The 24,248-nt window shown below is 43.4% G+C and overlaps 2 protein-coding genes across 3 annotated transcripts in view; both read right to left on the reverse strand.

The window, feature by feature from the left end:
• Positions 1-513: 513 nt before the first annotated feature.
• LOC111859888 (eukaryotic peptide chain release factor subunit 1-like) lies at positions 514-12,340 on the reverse strand. 2 transcript variants are annotated; one of them, XM_023843022.2, is made up of 12 exons: positions 12,191-12,340; positions 11,692-11,803; positions 10,253-10,428; positions 9,456-9,595; positions 9,154-9,292; positions 8,732-8,922; positions 6,654-6,783; positions 6,230-6,403; positions 6,038-6,102; positions 3,922-4,069; positions 3,646-3,728; positions 514-1,452 (listed from the first exon to the last, which is right to left on the reverse strand). In XM_023843022.2, the coding sequence occupies exons 2-11, from the start codon at positions 11,775-11,777 to the stop codon at positions 3,646-3,648; spliced, it is 1,332 nt and encodes a 443-aa protein (XP_023698790.1). In that variant the 5' UTR covers positions 11,778-11,803; positions 12,191-12,340; the 3' UTR covers positions 514-1,452. The 2 variants fall into 2 exon arrangements, with proteins under 2 accessions (XP_023698790.1, XP_023698791.1); XM_023843023.2 differs by lacking the exons at positions 514-1,452; positions 12,191-12,340 and adding an exon at positions 11,955-12,067 and having other exon boundaries at positions 3,220-3,728.
• A 3,759-nt stretch (positions 12,341-16,099) lies between these two features.
• The window catches only part of LOC111859859 (dedicator of cytokinesis protein 2), a 70,123-nt gene continuing 61,974 nt past the window's right edge, over positions 16,100-24,248 (reverse strand). The window contains exons 43-51 of the mRNA XM_072717516.1: positions 23,454-23,540; positions 22,959-23,135; positions 20,672-20,755; positions 19,328-19,465; positions 18,531-18,658; positions 17,816-18,005; positions 17,495-17,594; positions 16,708-16,850; positions 16,100-16,632 (exon numbers count right to left, since the gene is read on the reverse strand). Of these exons, the coding sequence (XP_072573617.1) occupies positions 16,561-16,632; positions 16,708-16,850; positions 17,495-17,594; positions 17,816-18,005; positions 18,531-18,658; positions 19,328-19,465; positions 20,672-20,755; positions 22,959-23,135; positions 23,454-23,540 (1,119 nt within the window). The 3' untranslated portion in view covers positions 16,100-16,560. The remainder of the gene's footprint in view (positions 16,633-16,707; positions 16,851-17,494; positions 17,595-17,815; positions 18,006-18,530; positions 18,659-19,327; positions 19,466-20,671; positions 20,756-22,958; positions 23,136-23,453; positions 23,541-24,248) is intronic.

Raw genomic sequence — 24,248 nt, forward strand, 5'->3', positions numbered from 1 at the left:
TGACTTTTTGATAGAAGTCTTTGGAATTTATGCTAAAATACGTGGAGGGGAAAAATGGTAAAAACAATGAATTGTTTCAGAAAACGTGACCCAATTGTATAAAACATACTATTTTAGATGTAAAATGCTGTCTTTATATTTAGGCAATACTTGGCAGGATTAATGTCCTGGGACTACCAAAACCCCCCAAAATAAACTGGAGTATTAATGTCAGAACACAAGCGTTGCATATGTAAAATCGGAAGCATGCGCTTTGATTTAAAATAATTGGCTTTATTACCATCATCTTCCTATGGCACAGATGTTTACGTTTTTTCCAAATGCTCCCTGCTTCTGCACTACATTATCAAACCTTGGTCAGAAATGGCAGTTTAAGCCAGAAAGCTCTTGCCATTTAATAGCTGTGCATTATATATTCTCTTGCCTTGGTGAGCTTCCAATAAATAGTTATCCTGAATACCGCCCCAGCACATCACTGATCCAGAAAAAATTTGTGTAAATTAAAGCAGTACATATTTTTAGTAAGTTTATTAAAAATGTGTACAGTGAAAACCTTGTTTCACTTTTCCCACAACTAATGGCCATACAAATGAAATTGTGACGGGCTGCATTCAAAGTAACTTCAAACTCCACGTCCAACCTCCATCCATGCGAAGTGTTGATAAATTCTCTTCCAACTACTGCATCTTTCTGAAAGTTACACAAACATTACCAGACCCCCAATCATGGTCACTGCCAAGTCTTTGCGTACGGCTCTTTCCAGATTTATATGTAATTAATAGTTTTGTAACATAACAAAATTACACTCATACATTGAGGTCATTTTTAAAAATGCGGGCAGCTTTATCAATTCATATAAAAGAGCGACAAATAGGGGGGGGGGGGGGGGGGAAGAAAAAAAAAGTTTATTTAGGGGAGTTTTAATGCATATTTTGTAAGTTTCAGGCAGCTGTGTTTGTAATAACCAGTTTAATGTTCACTGCTCCACGAGGGACAGTGCTGGCACCCCGCCAGAGCAAAGACAGGGGATGCGGTCACCGGGGCTCAGTTCATCACACACGGCATGCCAGCATCCTGAAGCGTGTCCGATGAGGAAACACTGATTGTAACCCAACACATTAGAAACTGATTTCTGGTCCTGTAGCAGTCCATGGATGGCGACAAAATAAAATGGGGGGGAAAAAAACAAAACAAAAAACAAACAAACAAAAAAAAAACGCTGCACTAGTAAAGTAGGAGGCGCCAGAGAGTCCAGGTTCTGGAAGCGGCGTGAGGCACGCTGCAGACTGGGCCGTGGCCGAGATGAGGAAGTGCCACGAAGGGAAGGTCTTTATGTAAACGAGAGCGGACCGGTGCCGCACCGGGAGCTATGCCCCGGGAGAAATCCGCTCCCCAGCGCGCTCCCGCACCGAACAAACGGTAGGCTTCTTCTGACCGTTGCTGCAGAATGCCCTGAAATCAGAAGAAACACACGGACACGTACAACCAGCAGTCATGTTGGCGTGGCATCCTTCACGCAACTAGCTGGTTGGTTCGTTCAGAAGTGCCTTGGACAAAGCCGCTCCACGAGGCCTGTAATCTGAGCCTGCTGACGCTAAAAGGATTGTCTCCGATGCCTTAAGGTGTTAATTGCATGTCAGGTATTATCCAGACAATTAAAAAGTAGTTATAACTAACCGAACAGCAGCCCAGAAGAGGAACTGGTCTCCTCCATGTTATACCCAAGTGGATCCACTTATTTGAATTCAGATTAGATTGAAAGTATGCTTCTCTCACACACACACCTGGAACGAATGCTTTGTTGGTTTTAAAAACTGCACACTACGCTCCCCACACAATGATCTGCAGACAAAAAAAAAAGCCGGCCCTGTGCAAATATTTGTGGCACGCATACATGCAAGCACACTCTCTTCTTCATACAGATACTTGGCTAATCTTTTGGATGCGCAGACACTTATACTCTGCCAATGACGTGGCAAAGAAAGTCAAACATGCCCTGCAAAACCACCGGGCGAATGAGCGCAGGCCCAGACGTGCCACTTTCCTGCACGGGCGTTCTGTCGCAGTATTAGCTGCGCATTCGGTACTTCGGCCTGCGCTCCCCTTGTCCTTGCTCAGAGGGGTGCCAGCCATCTAAATGAACCTCACTACAGTGTCATGGCTTTAAGGGAGTTCAGTCAGGGATGGAATTAATTTAAGCTGATAAGTGATCAGGAAAGACAAAGGTCTGTATGCAGACCAGGCCCACAGGAGCGTAAGCAACGAGCCACCATTTGTCTATCTTCACAGCTGCAGGATAAAGCGATTCTGACTGCTGATATAAGCTCCAAGTCAGGGAGGGGGGGGGGGGGGCAAACTCCACTCTCAGAGCCAAAGGTTCCCCAAAGTCTCTTAATTGCTAGACTAAAAATCATTATTTGAATATGAAACTTTCACCACTATGCCCCAGAGTCAAATTAAATCATCAGCCACCAAAATCAAGCAGCAGAGGCCGTGGTTTTAACGGAGGGGAGTTCATCAGCCCAGTTCCACACAAACAGACTGCGCCACGCTGGTCACAGCCATTCTGGTCATAAATGCGCCGTTAACACTTGGATTTCTGCCCTGCGCGCAAGAATTATCACCAGGGCCTACTTTACAGTATCTGACAGCATCACATATTGTGTGTGTGTGTGTGTGTGTCGGGGGCGGGGGGGTGGGGGAGGTGGCGGGTGGAAGAAATACTGAAGGTCACTAAACAGTGTTTCTTTTCTGTAGCCTAAATGGAGAGAACTGAGCATTCCTTAATGAACTGAAGACCGCTCGACATTTAAACAAGATCACACAGCACAGGATCCCCCCCCCGCCGGTCTTCCATGTCCAGGCTTCACACCCTCCCCGTTCTCCCACAAGGCACCAGTGATCCATTTCCCAAGACACCCTGGAAGATTCCTTCTCAGAGGGGCACATTCCTCCGTTAAGTGTCCAAGCACGGTGGCCTGCCGCTCTACTGGAGGCTGTCCAGCTGGTCCCCATGCACATACACAGTAAACCAGTCCAGAAAATTGCACAGGGCAGCGGGAGAACCGATTACTACCGCATCTGACTATCAGCCCAGCAGAATCATGGCTCTGCTCCCATTTGTGGGAATGGGTAACACACCAGCGATGGAAGTCGAATGTCCAAACAGGAAGGTAACTGATCCAATGTGGTGAGAAGATGGGAAGAGAGGCCACAGGGTGGAGCTGGAGAGCAGATCCCATTTAATGTCCCCCAAACTGAGGTGGGGAGGGAAAAACAAGGAACTGTGGCAAGTAAAAAATTAAATTAAATTTAAAAAATGAGGATTAAAAATGGGGGAGAAATCTGTAATGATGAAAACGCATTACAATTTAAGTAGAGTTCAGGCACAGTGAGGGCAAACAGGTGAAAATTCTGGACCTCACCGTAATTAACACAGGCTCTTTTAGCTGAGAGGAACATCTAGAAAAGTTCTATCCAACCAGGGGATGGAAATATGTTCTAAGGCAGGGTTATGTCACCATGTGTGATTGTTTTCCTCCTTGTTTGAAACTCGTCCCATCATAATGTGTGTTGCTCCCAAGAGAAGCTGTGTTCGCTCTCTCCCCTCCCCAAGCCCCCTCCCCTTGTGCCAGTCTGGACTACCTAGTAGTCATCCAAATCGAAGAATTCATCATCATCTCCCTGGTACTCAAGGCCCTGGAAGTCCACTCTGTAGCGCAGCACACCTGAATTGGAGAAGAGGGGAGAGATGAGACCCATCCTGCTCGCATTAACCTCACAGCTCCACAAGGGGGCTGCCTCCACACCACCATTCCTCATACGGTTTCCAACAAGGCTTTTTAGGAAACTCGAGTCACAATTCTAACAAAGCAGGATAGCAAGTTTGCAGAAGCCAGCAGAATCGCAGTGAGATCTCACCTCCAATGCCGCCAAAGCCCTTGACAAACTGTGACCCCTCCTGGCTCTTGTCCGTGACGATCTCCAGCGTGGCGCCAAACTTCTTGTAGTTGTTGGCAAACCACTCGAGCAGAGGCATGCTCTCTATCAACTCGTGCTCCTGGCCCGTCTTCGAAAGGAACGAGTAATGCAGACTTAGCTGAATGCTATACAATGTCTCCAAAGTCTGTATAGTGACCCAGATGTTTGTAGAAGCATACATACTCAGTTGTGTGAAAAGGGTTCATGTATCAGGACATGAAAAATCAGGTCCTTAGCAGGTCTTAAAATTAGGTAAATACAACCTCAGATGAACAACACATGACATATTACACCATGTCATTATTCATTTAACAAAAACTAAGCCAAAATGAAGAAGCAATGCGTGAAAAATTAAGTACATCCTTAGTGCTTCCATAGGAATTCAGAGGGTAATTAGCAGGCAGGGGCTGGGAATCAAATGTGCTTGATTAATTGATCATCAGCAAGTGTGACCACCTCTATAAAAGCAGAAGTTTTGGCAGTTTGCTGGTCTGGAGCATTCAGTGGCCTGTGCTACAAAGCAAGGTTACTGGCTTATCAGGGTAACTTGTAGGATTTAAGGTACCACGGTTTAAATGGACTTCATATTCGTTCTTACATTTTGCCCAGACTACCTTAAATCCGACAAGTTACCCCGATAAGCCAGCAACCCTGCTTCGTAGTACAGGCCACAGGTGTGTGTTACCACAATGCCAGGGAGGAAGGACATCAGCAGTGATCTTAGAGAGGCAATTGTTGCTGCCCATCAATCTGGGAAGGGTTACAAGGCCATTTCTAAACAATTTGAAGACCATGATTCTACAGTGAGAAATATTATGCACAAGTGGATAACATTAAAGACATCTGCCAGTCTTCCCAGGAGCGGATGTTCCAGGACATTCACCCCAAGATCAGATATGCAATGTTCAGAGAAATTGCAGAAACCCAAGAGCTACATCTCAAACTGTACACGTCTCAGTAAGCATGTTATACGTTGAAGTTCATGACAGTACACCTAGAAGAAGACTGAACGGGTATGGCTTGCCAGATTAAAGCCTCTTCTCCCTAAAAGGAACATAGCAGAACGGCTTAGGTCTGCAGAGTTCCATCTGAACAAACCACACGTCTTCAAGTCCCCACAAAGGGGACCAAAGTGGAAATGCTTGGCCATGCACAGCAACATGTTTGGTGAAAACCAAAGACAGCATATCAGCACAAACACCTCATATCAGCTGTGAAGCACAGTCGTGGAAGGATGATGTTTTGTGCTTGTTTTGCAGCCAAACACCTTGCAGTCATTAAGTCGACCATGAACTCCTCTGTATACTAAAGTATCTAAGAGTCGAATATGAGGCCATCTGTCTGACAACTAAAACTTGGCTGACATTGGGTCATGCAACAGGACAACGATCCCAAGCACACCAGCAAATCTACAGAACGGCTGAAGGAGAAAAAAAAAAATCAAGGCATTCAACCCAATTGAAATACTGTGCCGGGACCTTAAGACAGCTGTGCATAACTGAATGCCAGCAAACCTCAACGATGTATAGAAGACTGGCCCAAAATTGAGAGAGACTGATTATGATAAAAGATAAAAAAAAAAAACACAAAAACGATTACTGCTAACAGTGGTTCTACACGCTACTGAATCACGGGGTGTACTTAGTTTTTCCCCACACATGGCTTCTCCATTTTTGGCTTCATGTTTGTTAAATAATGACATGGTGCAATCAGTTGTGTGTCGTTTTACACACGTGGTTAAAACAACCTAGATTTAAAGAAATTCTAGACCCTGGTGAGGAGCACATGATTTATGTCCTGACGTAAATCCATAGTACTGAAAGAGGGTGTACTTTTTCCACATGACTGTAAACAGCGTCTTAGACCAGACAGCCAGCTCGATGATTAAATAAGTGAAATACTCAAAAGCTGACAGCGGTTAGTACACAGGAAGAGAGCTTGGTACCAGATTGACATTTCGACTGTTGCATCTTAAAAGGAAGTACCTTCAACAGTTTCTGTAAAGCATTTCATCACAAAAACAGTCCAATACGGTAAAAAAAATAAATAAACTCACCTCCCTGTCTGTGAAGTGAGATTTGTCCTTCTCCTGCTCCGGCGTTAAATACAGGATCTTTTCATCTGAGTCAGGGAAAACGGAGAAACCAACAAGCTTAACACAAACCGGATCTTGTACTGACCTTCTAACAGGAGAGCACTGTGCTGGGTGGCAGTGACATTTCTGGCTCATGACACCACAGACACCTACCGTTCTCGGGCGTGGTGCCCTCAGCGCCATGGCAACGCAGCACATAGCGCATGGTGTCGAGGTTCTCGTAGACGATGAGGATCTCCACGGCACCCATCTCCAAGGCCTTCAAGGTGTCCTCTACACCGAAGCAGTACTTCCCCGTATCCTGACTAATCTCATCAAAGTAGCGACCTGGGGTGGAGGGTCACAAAAATGAACTCGCATTAAACACAGGTCCACTCAATAAAACATGTCAAATCATTGGTTGACCTGGTCAATTCAGAAATCTCAAAGCAAATGTTTACAAAAGGCTTTCATAATCAGTACATTCTTGGGTCTCCAAGGGTGGGTAGAGAACAGTAACACCACCATACAGATGCACAGGAATATTTTTTCATCCTTTCCCATACACACACAGACTAATGACAGGATAAATACTGACTTATCAGCTTTTTCTCCTGGATAAACTTCACATTGGATAGCACTTCAGCAGACAGCTCAATGGCTTGGTTGAAGCCATTCTCCCCTCCGTACGAGATGTCGACCAGCTTCAACACCTTGGCCTGCAGCCTCTACAGACAAACACACAGAATCAAGAGGGCCTTTGATTATGAGGGCGGGGGAAAAAAAAAAGCATGACTTCCTGAAACTATAGGCATTCCCGAGTCGATCGGGACCTACCAAGAACCTCAACCACAAGGTCGTACAAAGTTCTTTCTGCTGAAGAAGCCAGCAACCCCCATCAGTAAAATCAAACAAGTCTGTCATCGCTTCACTTACAATAACCCTTGTTTTACTGGGCAAACTGCAAGGCTGGGTCGTCTTCTGCAAAACCTTCTGCTGAAGAACTGATACTTACAGCTAAAAAGTTCCAAAGGTGTAGGATTAAGCAGAAGCTTGGAATGTTCATTGGGACGTTTCAAATAGAATCATCAGTTAAGGCTTTAACCCAGACAGTTAATCTTGATCTTGGATTTGATGGTTCATAAATAAATAAATGTATTAAACTTAGTAAGCCACCTAAAGTAAGATGAAGCTAGGCTTGGGTGGTACTTGATTTTTCATACAATCACACCTTAGAGACAAGCGCTACACTATGGTATACGGTATTGTGGCACTATTTTCAAAAGCAATGCCTCTTCAATGTTTTGAAAATCTTGGCGATAAATTTCGCCCAACTCTGGGCTGGGTGTTAATATAACTTTGGTTTCAAAACTGGTAGGGACCAAATCAGCCCTGACCCATCCCCCCCCCCCCCCCCCATCCGCCTAAACACGCACAGTACTTGCACAATATTGGCAGCAAGATCTGATCTACTGACCAAACCCAAACTTATGCCCTTTTATTGTAGTCCATGCAAATATACTAGTGTGGCAAAAACCCACAGCATACTGTATTAACATATCACCACCCAAGCCTAGATAAAACTTCAATTTGTGGTTTACAAGCACATGAATACGACTACACCCTTGTGCAAATGAACTAAAATGGTAATTTTTCCCTTTGTTGTTTTGAGGTTGCTACAGCTATTATGGCATCGGAAGCTCGCATCCAGCCAAGGGCGTGATGCTGTCACCACAATGCATCCAAGTTCCCCAAAGGAGAATTGTTCCAGAACTAGAAAAGGCATTTTCTGACAAATCAGACATCGTTTAGAATCATCTAACCTCACGCCATATATAAAAAATTAAGACCTGTCAAAAATAAGAAAATCTAGGTACCTGACTGGCCAGGAAGCTCTAGATTTAAACTCCATAAAAAATCTGTGGTCTCTAGGTAGTGCCTTTATGGAAGGGACTGTACCACCATAACACCAAAGACTGCTCAAAATGATCATATTCTATGCTAAATCACAAATGGTCATCATGTATTGATATGTTGATACTGGTATGACTCATAATGAAAGTCAAAGGTAAAATTAAATATTCCGGTATTCGACTCTTTTGACAACTTGTCTCCATTAGTTTGTGCAAAGGTGTAAAATGTAATTTGTGCACCGTAAAGGCTTTCTGAGCCATTCCAGGAAAAGCAATCATCAAGGAGAACGAAGACCTACCAACTAGTTCAGTGTTTCCCAAACCGGTCCTGGGGGACATGCAGACAGTCCTCGTTTTATTCTCAGTGGGAGGGGGGTCCCTGAGGAGCGGTTTGGGAAACACTGAACTAGTTCCTTAATTATAAACACCTAACCCCCAACTCATACGCGTGTATAGATCAAGCCACTAGACCAGGGTTCTTCAAATCTGGACCTCGATTCCAAATCCAGGCCTTGTTTTCAGTTCTCCCAGGTAGTTAGTTTAATAAATACTGATTCTGATTGGTCAGAGGCTTCACACCTGACTGACAGGTAAATAAGGCTGGAAAACCAGCAGTGCTCGGACCTCAAGGACCGTAATTTGAATAACCCTGTTCTAGACTAATAGTCACCAGTAATACTTCCACTTAAGACTGCTTGTGTGGTTGTTTCAACCACACCACTGATGCAAAGTCAGAGCACACTATTGTTTAAGAGGCACTAACCGGGTCAAACATATCTGACTGGCTGAGCTCGGTTTTGAAGTCGGCCGAGCCGGCCAGGACCATGCCAGCCACGTTGACCTTGTCGTTGGACACGAAGAGCTGCACCGCCGTCTCCGCCACCTTGCGCACGTAGTTGTGCCTCTTCTCCATCCTCAGCCGAGCAAAACGCAAAGCCGACTGACCGCCTCGCCCTGAGAGAAAGCGAAAGACATGCAATTTTAGAACTTCGATCATTCCTGGTTAGCCCATAGAGTTCTGGGTAATGTTCCTGATGCATTATGGGTATGTGGGCTTGGACCCTGTTACCATGATCAGAAGGTTGTGGGTTCAAATCCCCTGTCAAGCTTTGAATAAGTGTCTGTAAATGTATAGGCAGGTGAGGGGTTTCTGTAGTGCACCAGCGCTGGGTTAGAGGACCTTACCGTGCTTCTTTGGCAGATCCACAGTGAACTTGTGCAGCACCTCCCTGGTGTTACCCTGCAGGGTGCCAAAGAGGGCACCACTCCCGTCGATCACGATGAAGCCAAACTTGCTGTCATCGGAGAGCAGAGCTGTGAGAGCCTGAGTGAGGGGTGGTTGGGTGGGAACGGAGATGATTTAAATTCAATAAAATTCACAAAAGAATGATCATCTTAGATCTATAGGAGTTGGGAGTACAAAGAATAAAAAGGACAATTTTGTCCTGTATTCTAGATCAATTACGATGGTCATTTCAGGACCTCACCTCGGTGTGGAACTTGTTGTCACAGAGATATAGTGAAGTGTTGATAGGTTTAAAAGGTTCAAAGTCGATATTCACTTTCTTCTCTTTGCCCTCCTCAGTCACAATGGTGCCACAGTACACCACCAGTCCATTGGGTGGCACTATAACACAAGAACAGCAGCCCAATCAGCAAAAGCCACGAGCTGCTTAGCAATGTCAGTCTCTATGGTCCAAGCTCACCAAACCGGAACCAGTCTAAACTACCCTAGAGCACCATGTACCAACCGGCTTAAAGCACTCAGGGCAGGACTGAACTAGTAGACAGACTTTCCAAGAATGAATCAGCTCAGCTGTGACAAACCAAAATTCTTAAAATACCCTCAAAATGACCAGAGATATCTACCTAGATTAAACAATTCTGTAGCCATTAAGTGCAGCAAGCCTGCCCAAATTTATTAAGTAAGATGAATGTAGGGCTTCTTAAGTACATTTTCACAACAACTCTTAGAAATCCACCTGCTAAAATAACTCTCATTAAGAGTACAGATATAAAACTTATTTTAAAAATTAGCAATAATTTAGTTTTATTATTCAGTTTACTGATCCAGTACTGTCACAATGTGCAACAGCATAAGAGCCCTTCCCAAACACTCCAAGAATATCAGATGCAATTTTTCGGAAAACCTCTTGATGTTTACAGCACCAGTGTCTGAGACTTCAGCATCATAGACTTATTAGTAGGTATAACTATAGTAATACCACAGTTGGAATTTAATCTACTCGGTCATCGCTTATGAATCGATAGCAGTGACACAGACCCTTGTTGTACAGCTTGAGCCGTTGTTGCACAGATGTAATGGCTCCCAGCACAGACAACCGGTTGACTCTGCTCTTGATGTTCGAGGCCGTGCCAAACTCGTCTGCCAACATTTTGGCCACACGGGAAATCTGGTCCTTGGGAGGAATGATCAAGGAGATCATGCTGGTGCCATTCCTGAAAGGGATGGGGGGGGGGCAGGTTGTTTGTTTGTGATACAACTATGTAGCATAAATATACACACAACTGCATGGCAGTTAGTAGTATAGGAGACTATAGTGTCACTGGTACGGGGTATAAGTCTGTATACATATCCACATGAGGGGGTGGAGGTTCTAACTGGGAGAGAGAAGGAACAGAAGCATTAAAGCTTGGTTTTGCATTAGTGACATTACTCTGGGGTCTTGCTTTTGTCTGCATTTATACATTATTATGTGGACAACAGCTGAACTTAAGCTACGGCTTTTTTCTGCAATGACAACGGCCCGCCATGTTCAAAGGCAGTACAGCATACCAGCTGGGAAAACGGCAGTAAAAACCCACCCCATGGCTCTACTGTACTGGTCACACTGTATCACCCCCCCCCCCCCCCTGCAGAGTCCAGGAAAACGTTCAGGTGAAAATGTGAAAATCTCAGGAGCATTTTCAAACTGTTACTGACGGACTATACATATCAGAAAAGAAGTTGCCCTGCAATATCTATGGTTTATTGTACCAATACATCTAACACTGACCAACTGCTGATGAGTTCGATTATCCAATAACCGGTAAAAAACCATTTTCAAAGGTTTACGAAGTTCATTTAGAGTTGCACCACGGATGATTGTAACCGGCTAACAGAAAAATAAAGACACAATGCATTACCGATGGTAACTCAGAACGGAAGAGTTAAAATTTGAAGGCAGGGTATGGTAAGGCGCTGATCAAAGGCTCCTAAGCGCACTAACCAGCGCACTCCAGCTGCTCGCGTCCTCCACTGGCTGGAAGTTAGGCGGCATAACCAGCCTGGAAACGCTCAACATGCTGTCGCCGTGCAAATAGCTCGACACCGAGCGCACTTCATATGAAACAAAAGACCGTTTTTCAATGATCGACTCAGCTAGATAATTACTAGCTACGCACGACTTGCTCTTAGCCCCTGTCATCAAGAATAACCGATGACGACTTCTTTGAGCCCCCAGCCCCGACCATGATCATCGCAACCCGTCTGTTAACTGTTCAGTTCATACCGTCAGCCCAATACGACGTCCATTTAAACGATGAGCGGGACACGATTTTTTAATACATAAACCACATTTCCCACACCCTTTACTAGACTGGTTCGTGTACCACTCCCATTCTGGCCTCGGTGGTCCGTTCACGCATGCCGGCTATGATATTTCTGCCTTCCCCCAACCTTTTTAGCGACCCACTTCGGCTATCCCACATTCCCAGTCTTACCCCCGCGCCGCTTCGAGACTTTTGATCAGTTTCTTTATCTTCCAGATCTCCACGTTTCTGTCCGCTGCGCTCGGGTCGTCCGCCATCTTTCCTGCTGTAATCGCTTCGGCACCTAGAGGAAGGGAAAGGGAGCCGCTTGATCGAAATGAAACGTGTTATATATGAAACGGGATGAAGCGTTTTCAGTAAAAGCTGGGGGGTAATAATCACAAAAGCATAGTTTTCGATCCTGCAAACCAAGGGCAGTCGCACGCCTTACTAACCTAGCTGGCTAGCTGACTAACCGGGTGGGGAGGCCTTTTTCACCCGGCTACGAGTGTCAGTAAAGTGCGCGACAACTTAGGGCCTTTATGACCCTCCCAGGCCTTAGAGTCCACCGACTTACACACCGTGTCTATATTCACCCCCTTGCTTTATCTATTAAAACACAATACACGATCTAGTCATTAACCTCTGCCAAGCTGCCACAATCTTTGATCTCTAGCGGCGGTTAACTTGCCTCCAGCTCCGCCGCTCCTCTCGGTTTCTGCACCGGGCTCGTGTCACGTGTACTCCCTTCACCCGCTCAGTGACGATCCTTCCCGAGCCGGTATGTTCCTCCTGTGTGCGCGCAACGCAGCGAGCCTCACGTGGGGGAAGGGGAGGGGACCGTTCCGCCGGATATCACCGCCTCACAACCGCAGACACCCGACCACGTGCGCTTTTTGATTGGCCGACAAGTGGGTGACTCGCGGGTATTTGGACCTGTCTAATTGGAGCGTTGATATTTAGAAAGAAGTGAGGTAAGGGGAACTGGCACTTGGGAAATGTGGTGCACTACTGCGTTTAACATGCGTAGTGGATACATCAGTGACAAATTGGATCCGTTTGATTGCACATCGTATAAGAAAAACTGAGTTGTCAGGGACAACAGCGCGCAGTGAAAATCGACCTACATTAGTGTTTGTACATGGACGCTTATTGAATTTGGCGTATGCTGTAGTTGTGAGAAGACTTGGTTACTGCGATTTGTTCCCACAGTCCACGATTATCTCGTCTAGACTAGTCTTCCTTTAAAGTACCAGTTATCTAAAGTACCAGTTAGCTGCCAAGGACTTGTGTAGGCACCAGAAACACATCTTTCACATGCCCAAAGCACACTCTGCAGCAGTGTGTGTTCTTTGATGTGCAGTGTTATATCTCTCCTCAGCCACGGTGTGGGGATTCAACACTGGAATCAGCAGATATTAACTAAGAGGATGATGCTGATGTCTCCTAATAACCAGCCACCAGTTAATGCACCATCCTTTGCCATCTCACACACTCCTAAGCTGGATCAGATATAAGTATCATGTGACCTCCCAGGCCACTTCGTCACAATATCTGTAAAATGTCCTTGATAGTTCCATATCACCTGGGCATTTAGGCCCAGTGCCAAGAATCCTTTTGATAGGTGCAGATTGGATTCAAGGGGCTGCAGATATGAATAGGGTTGAGCGTTCAATCCACTGCACATACAATGCCAGGTATTCAATTCAATTAAAATAACTTTATAGTTTATTTGTTTATTTGAAGAAGGACAGGACACGATGACATGAAGTGCAACAGTATTTGAAAGATGTTGTGCAAAGTTGCAGTCAATCTGGCAGATAAGAATTGATAAATATTTAAAGGGAGGGATTGTTAGCAGGCATGGGGGGGCTCAAGTGCAGAATGACTGACGGGTTCCAGAAAATATATTGAGAATTGAGGAGTTGAACAGCCCTGGGAACAAAAGTCATTCTCCTCCTCTGTGTACTGCAGCCGGGACAGCGGAACCATCGTCCTGAGGGGAAGCCACTCAAACTCTGGGAACAGAGCATGGGAGGGTCCTGCAGAATCCTGCACTCTGTTCTCAGGGTTTGCTGCTCACTCAGGGATGAAAGTGCTCTGACCGGGATTCCGATGATCTTAGAGCAGACTTTCACTGTGTTGTGCAGGTAGGTCCTGTGCTGCAGGCTGGTGGATTGATACCAGCAGGCGTTGGAGAAACAGAGGACACCCTCAATTAAGCAGTAGTAGAAGGTTCTGAGTATGACCTTGTTGACCTTGTATGTTGTGCACACAGTGCAAAAGAAATGTGATCAATGCACAGATGCAGGACACTGCATCCTTGCTGAGACCACGTGCATCTGTAGGTCTGCAGGAATCAACCAAACTGCAAGGTGCACTGAGGGCAGAATTCCGGTGTGTTCCTCCTGCACCATGACCAAGGGGGCTCATTATTTCACCCCAGGCCAGCCTGTGTTTTTCTGTGAATTGTTCATTACGGAGATGGTCTAAGGGGTTCATGGCCAGATACAAAACCATATTTAAACAGGCAAATTGGCTTCATGGACCATGCAGTCTCAAACGCTGTCTTCAGTTGACTTGCAAAATTCTCTGCCATTGCTGGTCATGAGGGGTGATTCACCTTCCCAATTCAAAGGCTGTCACTGAACACGTGGCAAGTTTGGTTGGTTAGCTCATTATATAGCCTACCAGGGCGATCTCTGTGCCTCTATAACAGAACAGCAGGCAAAAGTTCAAAAAAGGAACAATATAGAAAATAATGAGAGGGTCGGAGCTCTCGTAAATCTATGAGCAACATTACGAACTTCTTCAGTTATGAAGCGATTAGTGAAACACTCACTAATTAACGATTGATCTTAAGTGCTAGATAACAAGCTACTTAGTATTACGAAGCTTTCAGGAAATGCAACCCAGATTGTTTTCTACAACAGGGAGCTTCAGGTGCTGTACAGACTGGTCATGCAGTTTCTCAATATCCATTCATCCATCCATACATAACTTCTTATCCAATACAAGATCACAATGAAGCAGAAAGAACAGGGCACAAGGAAGGAGACTCTTTGAGCAAAATGTCAGTCAATTGTAGTTCACACTCATTCACTGAATGTGTTTGTATTAGAACCGATTGTGAAGATAAATATCCTTATAGGACAATAAAGGATATGTATCTATCAAATTCACATACCAAGAGCCTTGTGCAGGAGCAGAACCCTGACCCTGGAGGTATGTCCACTCAGACATCCTATTCACCTCATTATGTTCATTTTTTACCTTTAAAAAATCTCAATAAACTCCCTTTCCATAGTAGCTATTACATCAGATATTTCATTAATCATTGAACAAAAACAATATTTTCCTTAGTAGACACTTGTACACAAGGTGAATTTTATGTCTTATGGCCTGTATATATCTGTGTTTACTGATGTGTTTCAAGTTAAAACTCTTGTGCAGATAATTTTAAACTATCTGTCTTTAGGCAATAGGTTCGCCACCTTAACCAATGAACCGTCAGGAGCCTGGCATTTATTATTTGTTACCGAAATTAAAATTCAATGAAAATAACTATATTAGGGCACAGGCTCAAGATTCCCAGGTGAGAATGTGACATAGCTTTCTGAGAAAACAGGTTCAAATCTTACAGGAAGTGAAGGCACTATTAATGTACATGACAAAGAAACAATCAAACAAATGAAAAAAACACTGGGCCACCATTGTCTCTATTATCTCTCTTTAGTGTTTCCAAAGTAGCATTTTGAAAATGTATTTTCTTCTTTGGGTGTCTAAAGAATGGATCGGCGGCAAAGACCATCCCCGCTAACAGGGAACATTCCCAGAACTTTAGTTAACATTATTTAAAGTTGTCAAAGAATGTTCTTACTGTACTGTTAATACGTTAGTTAGATGTTTTACATTGTAACAAAGGTTCTGTCAATGTTAGCGTGGTAACATTATTACCTAAACTTATATAAATCTTTTTTTACACAATTAATGTTGAAAAATATTGTTTTATAATCAAACTAGTATTTTATAAAGGTGCAGTTGGTTTATACTGCAAAAAAAAAAACATCTAACCATGAACCTACCATCTAGCCACTGCTCCTACATGCCCATCTTTTGGTGCTACATTATTATTCTCTGTGTAGTAGTAACTGTAGTATTGGTATAACGTTCTGGGAATATCAGGAACACTGGACACTTTGAATGTTCCTTAGCTGTAAGTTTCAATAATTGTTCCTACAATGAAAAATTGCTTGCTGGGATCTCTATTGAACTATGAGGGGTGTCATGGGCAATATGCCTAAAAGTGAAAAAGGCAAGACAGGCTTCATTTTATCTCAGCAGCACTGAGCTTGTGCTTGGCATTCTGCAGGCTGGGAAAACTCAGTAGTCCAGCACTTTCTCTCTTGTTGCTGTGATGTATAGCTGATGATGTAATGATTGTTCTATTGTACTTGTAATCAACGTGATGGCTGTTGTGTCTGTTAATTTTTTTTATAGTGCAACATTTAAATCAATAAAATGATTATTGAACTGTCTTTGGTTAACAATTCAGTATAATAATCGGCGTTTTCAAATAACAGCACGGCACACATAAAACTACTGTTTGTAAGTCACAAACTTTAATTGTGATTACTGAATAGTAACATAATATGCCAGAAACCCAAGACACAGTGTCAAAAATTAGAATAAAAATGCAATTTCTACATATTTTATTTCTCCATGTAGAGGGAAATGTGACTCTTCAATACTGTGAGTCAATACTTATTTCAAGAGATAAAAAGACAAGTTGTCTGGCATAAAACACTTTCATAGGCCGTTTGTTCTTGCACAGTAACAGAGTGCTATGCTCCAGGATGAGTTTTAATACTCATTTCAAATCACAGGAATTCTAGAAATTTTAATTAAATATTTTTCACTGTTTTGGCTGTAAAGCATATTTAGCACAAACAATGGTCAGCATCAGGAATGAACAGTACAGAGCCGCCGAATGCAAGAGCTACTAAATCAAATGCAGTAAATGCATTTAGAGCTAGTAAATGCAGTGCTTTATGCATCCTATCAGAAGTGGGTGCCGGCTTTGTCACCGGCCGTGTCCGGCAAATATTTTCCATCCTCTGACTTGGAGCCCATCTGAAATCGACAGGAGATCAATCAGGCAGGTGTTTACTCTTACACACTATGCATTTTGCTATGTTCTGGGCCTACCTTGGTCTTGAAGAGCAGGTTGATGACTCCTTTAGAGCGACGGTCTGGGGTTCGGTCAGATGGCTGACTCATGTTCTTATTCTCATGGCGAGAGCGGATTGGCTCGCCTTCTTCTCCTGCATTGGCCACGGAGAGGGACAGACCTGGTGGAACAGAGAGGCTTTAGACTCCACAAGGTGAATCTAGAGATTCAGAGAACCAGGTAAACTATAAACACACACACACAGGCACGCACATGTAGGGTAAACATATCCTTATGGGGACCGCTCATTCACACACACACACACACACACACACACACACACACACACACACACGCATAGTTTAGTTTACTAGATTGCCAACATTAAGAAGCAAAAGACAATTTTGAAGACCAGTGTTATTTATGCAATGCTTTGCCGTCACGATTTACAGTTTTTACAAACATATAACACACTCTGATTTCTTGTTGAGACTGTCTTGCTTCCACGTGCTTGATAATTTTTTCAGTCATTAACTGTCGAAAATGTGCTCTTCAAATGGGTTTTACCTGTCCCCAGCATACAAAATTTTAGCTCATGTATATAAATGTAAAGAATAATAATAGTATTAATAATAATACATTTATTTCAGATCCAAGTAACATACGTATTTATGGGGGCCGCAGGGAGGGATATGCAGGTTGTCACGGGGGCACTGGCTCCCTCGAGCCCCCCCCCCCCCCCCCAGAACCACCCCTGGGTATCAGTCTGTCATGCATTACTATTTCTGATTTATTGGTATTATTGGTATGCGGCGGCGATGTCACCTGTGATGGTTGGCAAGGATCGAGAGTTCGTTAAAGTGACGCCGGCCCCGTTTGTTTCATTCAGGTTGGTGTCACTGCAAAACTCTTGCTTCTTTGACAACTATGGGGCAAAACAGAGCACAGTGTAAATCTGACACAGGCAGAGTCAGAATGACAGACTCAGATGGCACAGAGCTCCATAAAATATTGACTCATGCCTGAAGGTGTGTCTGTTCTAATGCAAACACCGAAAGAACAATCAGCAAACAAGACATGTTACTGAGGAGATCTCGATGTAAGTCTTTGTAGAGCATGGTATACGTATCCCCAACTTCTCCTCACCCTCCTGTCAATTGTGCTTGCTCTCTCTTTTTCCTCGGTGATGAAGATCATGCTGCTTATCTTCTTTCTTTTCTTGGACCTCCGCAGCTTCACCTCCCCCTCGCTGGTGGCCTCCTCCGGCACGCTGACACTCCCGCCACCCCTGTGCGTGGTGGAGGTCCAAGATCCCGGGCTCTCAAGGAGGGTGGAGCTGGGAGACAGATTCACAGGTGCGTTATTTTACTGTGACGCTAATCGCTATTTACTCGCGTCGTAAAAAAAAATCTCAGCCTCACGCGGTGGAATCACTCGGTGCTGTTTCGTTTAAAAGCTATGGAATGATTGGTGATAATAATGTGTCCAGATTATTTTTGTAAATTAATTGACGAGAATCACACATCAGTCCTTTAGTAACTACTGGGTGGTTGGAATATGGAAGCAGAAAGACTGAATATGTGAATAAACATTTGAATGTTTTTCAGCTAAACCAGGGGTGGCTAACTTTATCCGCAAAGGGCCGGTGTGTATGCAGGTTTTTGGGGTAACCTTTAGGTCAGCTATTCAAACCCAGGTGTGAGGACTCATAAGCCAATTAGTCCTCTGATTAGTATTCTAATTACTGCTGCCCTTTCTGGATAAGATTGGCCACTGATATGTGCCACAGTCTCCAAATATGGCTGCATTAAGGGTATGAATGGTAAAAGTGCATGGACTGTATGGAGAGAGAGAGCCTGACCTTTCAGGGTAGGTTTTGGTGGGGGTGCCGCATTCCGACCCCCCAAGCGAGGACACGGAGATGATAGACTGGCGGTATGAGCGCAGCATGGAACGCGGCCGGCTTGACCGCCGTTCATCCATGTCCGGCTGAGAGAGAGGGAGCCAGGGCAAGAGGGTCAGCACACATTAAGGCATCGTGAACTTTTGGTGCCCAGATTATTCAAGGCAAAATACAATTGAGAAATCAGGGTGAGCAATCCCGGGAGCAACAAGGGATTAAGGCTCTTCCAAAGGCACCCAGGGGTAAAATCATTCTGCTGGCAATGAGACTTGAACTGGCAACCTTCTGATCGCGAATATGGCATCCGTACCCAGTCAGTCTCCCCAAACGTATTATAACCAACTTTAGTATCTGCTAGTTTATTAAAACAACGTCTTTAGGTTCAGCCTTTGAAACGAATTTTTATGCATCATTGTCATTTCATTATTAATTAATGAATCATTTGTTATTTATTATGTTTCATTAATAGAATGATATCCCATCTGAAATGTGGGTGCAGATGCACCGGAGGTGATTGCAAGCTGCAAACTCTCAGATGCTGATAACACAAATAAACTGCAGCGCAGCAGATGACAGCAAACAGCTTCATTCGTTATCAGCACTTTTCGTCAGCGAGAGCCTTCAGGCGTCACTGTAGGGTTTATCGCCGCATAAGAAAGATTAAACGCTCAGGTAAAACAGAGTGCATCTAAATCTTCCTCTGACCTCCTTTTCTCCCCCTCTTTCTCCCAGAATCCCTAACTTTCGCTTCTCACCAGGTCGCGCACTCCATATTCTTTCTCCACCTTCTTTCTCAGCTGGTTAAAGCACTCCTCCATGCGGTCATGGAAAGGTCGAAGGTCATCAGTCACCCTCTTTCCGTGCATGGCCACTCCTGCTCCCAGTAAAGGAATCTGCGAAAGGTCGAAGATTAGGCTGATCAATGACCAAGTGTTTACTAAAATATAGAACTGGATCCCTCAGTGTTAAAATAACTCCCTGCTTAAGCACAATGCTCCCAAAGTCATACATGCACATATGGTCGGTTGATGGCCACGCGGTTCCCTTGACAAGCTTCATCACTGGTGCCCCATGCACTCCTGCATGCTACTACTGATATTATAATATACACAAACGATGGGGGTAAATAAATAAAATTATTCATGGTTTAAAATAATATAATTGTGCAATAAATAATGCAATAACATTATTATGTAATTTTATTTGTAAGTATTTACAAATACTACTACTAGTATTACTACTACTACTACTACTACTACTACTACTACTAATAATAATAATAATAATAATATCTGAAATGACAGACATACCTTCAGGCACAGTTGGATACATATTTTGCACAACATAACCAAATAAAGATGTAGGACCATAAGAACAAATTAAGGACCTGGAGATGTCAAAGTTAACGTAAATATTAATCATTACACGTCACTACTTCTTTGATCATGTTAAATATGACTGCATCAATCTTGATACCATAATGGAAGAATAGTTTGAGCAAAAACTTTTAATAGAAGATAATTTCTGTACTGAAAATACAGACTATAACATGTTTTTCATGGTACAGACGCTCCTCTACTTAGATACGAGTAACATTCCAAACGTTCGTAACTTAAAATGTTCCTCATTTTAAGGGTATACGCAAGTACAAAGAACTAGGATGCTGGGAGTACGCACGCTACGCTGCTGTGCGGCGGGAGTAGCGGCCAGAAGTCGTACTAGGCAGAATTGGTGCACAGAAAAAAAAATTGATGTTGCGGACAGGAAACGGGAGCCCAACGAACAGAATTTGGACTTACAGTCCTTTTCGTTCGTATGTCTGAAAGTTCGTAAGCTGAAAGTTCGTAAGTAGAGGAGCGTCTGTATTGCGATATTATATATTTAATGAATGGTTAAGGGGCCAGCACCTCAGAGGACGTACAGTACTTCGAGGGGCACCGACATAACCAGCCATTAATAAATGGAACCTTTAAAGCTTTGGGGTCTCAGGCACTCAGGCTCCTCCTTAACCCGCCAATTAAATTCTCCCATCCCCGTTCACTTGGCGATTAGGTGACTACGCCCCAATCAACCCACCCCCCCCCCCCCCACACACACACCTGCCAGGCGATGAGGTCTTTGAGGCGAATTAGCTTATCTTTGTCCTCTGGATGCTGCTGAACATAGTCTTCTGTGAAAAAGGCCTATAAATAGGCGAAGGAAATAGCGAATTAGAACAAAGACAGAGTACTAACCGATAAGGCCAGCAGAACAAGACGGAGCTGGTGCAAAAAACATTTGACAAGATGTCACACAACAGAAATGGCCCTAAGTAAGGCAAAACTCACAATAACATATATTACATATGCACTTTATTCATACTATATCAAGTGATTTTGCAATTAAACAATTTAAATAGAACATCATTCCGCATAACGTCTGACTGCATATATAGCTGTGGTCCTATAAGGTTAAAATAGATGTGTGAGAAGCCATTGTGCATCACGTGTAGCTGGTGCAAACAAAATGGATGCACTGCCAACTGTAAAATGGTACAGTACATATCTAAGTTATGGTACCCATAATACTGGATTGTGATAATAAACATCTATGTTATGCATTTATGTATTTAGTTCACTTTACCCTTTATTGTAATTTTAATGTGTACTCTCTTACACAGAAAACGTTACTTTGTTTCGTCTTGCAGTACAAGCGCAGTATAGGTGCAGTTTACCGTATAGGTTTGTATACAGCAGGGGTCTCCAACTTCAGTCCTGGAGAGCTACTATCCGGTAGGTATTCTGTCCCACTTGGCTTCTGATGAGCCACACCTGCTCCTGGTATTTACCTGAGAACAGGTGTGGCTCATCAGAAGCCGGGTATGATAGAAAACCTACTGGACGGTAGCTCTCCAGGACCGGAGTTGGAGACCCCTGGTATACAGTGTATATGATGTTTGTATAGCGTACAAGTTACCTAACATACTATTGGACAGAACGTAGCCTGGATGCTAAGTGATACAAACTTGTGGTTTTATCCCTCCATACATCCGCCCCCCACCCCACCCCCCTACTTTCCAATCACTTATGCGCTGCTGGTTTATTGTTTTAATTATCTGGCATCTATGTATTTTAATTATTTATCTATATCTTTGATATTCATGGCACAGAAACAAAACACAATTTTGTTTTGTACATAGGAGCAGGCTAGTAAACTCTTGAGTCTGGTCCTGTTTCATCTGAAATCAACCCTACAGCTGTGATCTTACCACAACAGAAGTCAGCCCTAAACCGCACGTCTTCTGAGACTTTACCAGCCCAGTTTGCCTCCAGCACCTTACCGAACAAACAGGTCTAGTGCAGCAGAACAAAATGTCTTGTGCTTGGTTAATTTTAACAGAATAGAATAGAATAGAATAGAATAGAATAGAATATACGTACTGTATAGATTAATGTAATGTATATTGATGATTTTTTTTTTTCTCGTAAATTAGTTTCTGGTGCAGAAACAACACTGAAGTGACTTCAAAGAATTTGGTTCAGGTAAGAAAAATCAAAATTTAATCTAGGTTTGGACTCCAGATGCCTACAGCCTGTACATTGACTGGGAATTAGATGTCAAAACCTAGAGTTCAGTTGAAACAGTGAAATTTTCCATTTTTATAGGCAGGGGTGCACTAGCTATCTGGTATACCAGACATACACACACACACTCACACACACACAGGTTTGTAATTATATATTTGTGGGGACTCTCCATTCATTTCTATGGGGGAAACTCTAATCTCAATATGGCAACCTTAACCACCTCCACTCAGCAATATTTACTTTGGGGGACCTCAAAGTCTGAATTTTAAACTGAACTGAATTTTAATCACAGACCAGCCCCGTCTATAGGATATCTAACTTGCTAGCCAATACTATGTCACCTTGAGAAATCCTGCATGGGGAAGAAATCTGTAACCCACATGGGTATATGACAGCATGTGGGACTGTAAGCAGAAAGGATAAATGACATGTGTTTCACAACAACAATGGTGAGCAACGAAAGCCTAACAGAACAAAACAGAAATGCCCAAACACCAAGAACAGAGGACTGAGGCACTCCGTGGATGGGATGCCAGTCCATCAGAAGGCATGTACACACTCCCTGGACGGGATGCCAGTCCATCAGAAGGCATGAACACACACTATAGTAAATTCAGGAGTGTTATTTAGCGGAAATCTCTTGGGACTGCATGAGGAATCCCACACAACCTGGGCAGCTCATGCACACTTTTAATACCAAGCAAAGGCAGACGATCCAAACCTCGAACTTGGAGATATGAGGCAGTGGCATGACTCCTCAAAACACACCCACCACAGCACGAATGGTTAGAAGCGCATGTACAGAGACGCACATACCAACCTTCTCATACTTGGCAAATCCACCCATGACCGCAGGGTCAACGATACCATTCAGTAACATGGACAGGGGGTTGATGGGAAGGACTTCATCACCCTGGTACTGGTTTATCATAGTCAGGATCTTCTCATTGGTGGTTTCCATTGTCTCAATGGCATTTTCCAATGGACTGATTGTAGTCTGAGGAAAGACAAATAGGTTGTCTTGTTATTCTTCCTGGCGATGTGGACAGAATAATTTTATGCACATTAAAAGGAAATTTCAATTTGACAATTTATTGACTATAATACACATGTTTTTATTCCTATCACAATTCTTATCCGCTGATCATACTTCATACAAATGTATTTATTTTAGGTTAGATCAAAACAACAACTGACCAAGAGTAAGACACGTTGATCCGTGACCAGAATGACAATATTAGTTAAAGATCTTGGACCTTTTTATTAGATTAATGAGAAGCAACAATGAGACAGGCAAACAAGCATCGGTACTGACATGTGATATGGAAGTAGCCTCAAACCAACGCAGAATTCCCGGGAGTTTGTAGGCTGTGTAGAAGGTGGTTCGCTCGATCCACATTGACTGCATGTGAAAGAAAGGAAACGCAGCGAGGCTTACACAGCACGGCATACATGCTAGAATTTTTCAAAATACAATTTTGAGACTAACTATATAAGATATAGTCTCTGAGAATACATCATTATACATGTCCTCTAATTCTAATTCAATCCAATGCCCTGAATTCTGTCTTCTGGTTTGACAGTCAATGCATCACAATACAGGGCAGTAAATACAGTCGATTTTTGATGCATAGTTTTCTGATAAAGGAAGGAATAGCTTCTAAATGCCAATCCTCACGTAAAATAAAACCAGCCCATTGTCTTCTGCGTTAGGTAGGTGCTGCACACTGACATTAGTTCCAATAATAGTACCAAAAAACTAAGCACGATTACCACATAATAAAGGCCTTTTGCGCAGAGTATTCGTCGTGCCTCTTACTGAGCCAGTACACTGAACCACAAGACTGATGTATTAAATAAGCTCCAAATCAGAGTCAACATAATTGCCATTCACACTAATTTGCATTGCTGGAACAGCAGGGCTATAAAACTAAAAAATAAAATTAATTTTTATGAGGCTGTAAAACACTGTATGCTGACTGAACATCTCATTAGTATCGGAGGCAGCAGCAGACAACTGGAAACTGCTTTGTCCCCCTTTTCCCTAATTGTGGGACAAAGCAAAGTTAAAAATCATACAAATGGGCTCCCACCTGTCCCACAGCTTTTA

The sequence above is a fragment of the Paramormyrops kingsleyae genome, chromosome 10, assembly GCF_048594095.1.
Source record: "Paramormyrops kingsleyae isolate MSU_618 chromosome 10, PKINGS_0.4, whole genome shotgun sequence".
Classification (NCBI taxonomy): Eukaryota; Metazoa; Chordata; class Actinopteri; order Osteoglossiformes; family Mormyridae; genus Paramormyrops; species Paramormyrops kingsleyae.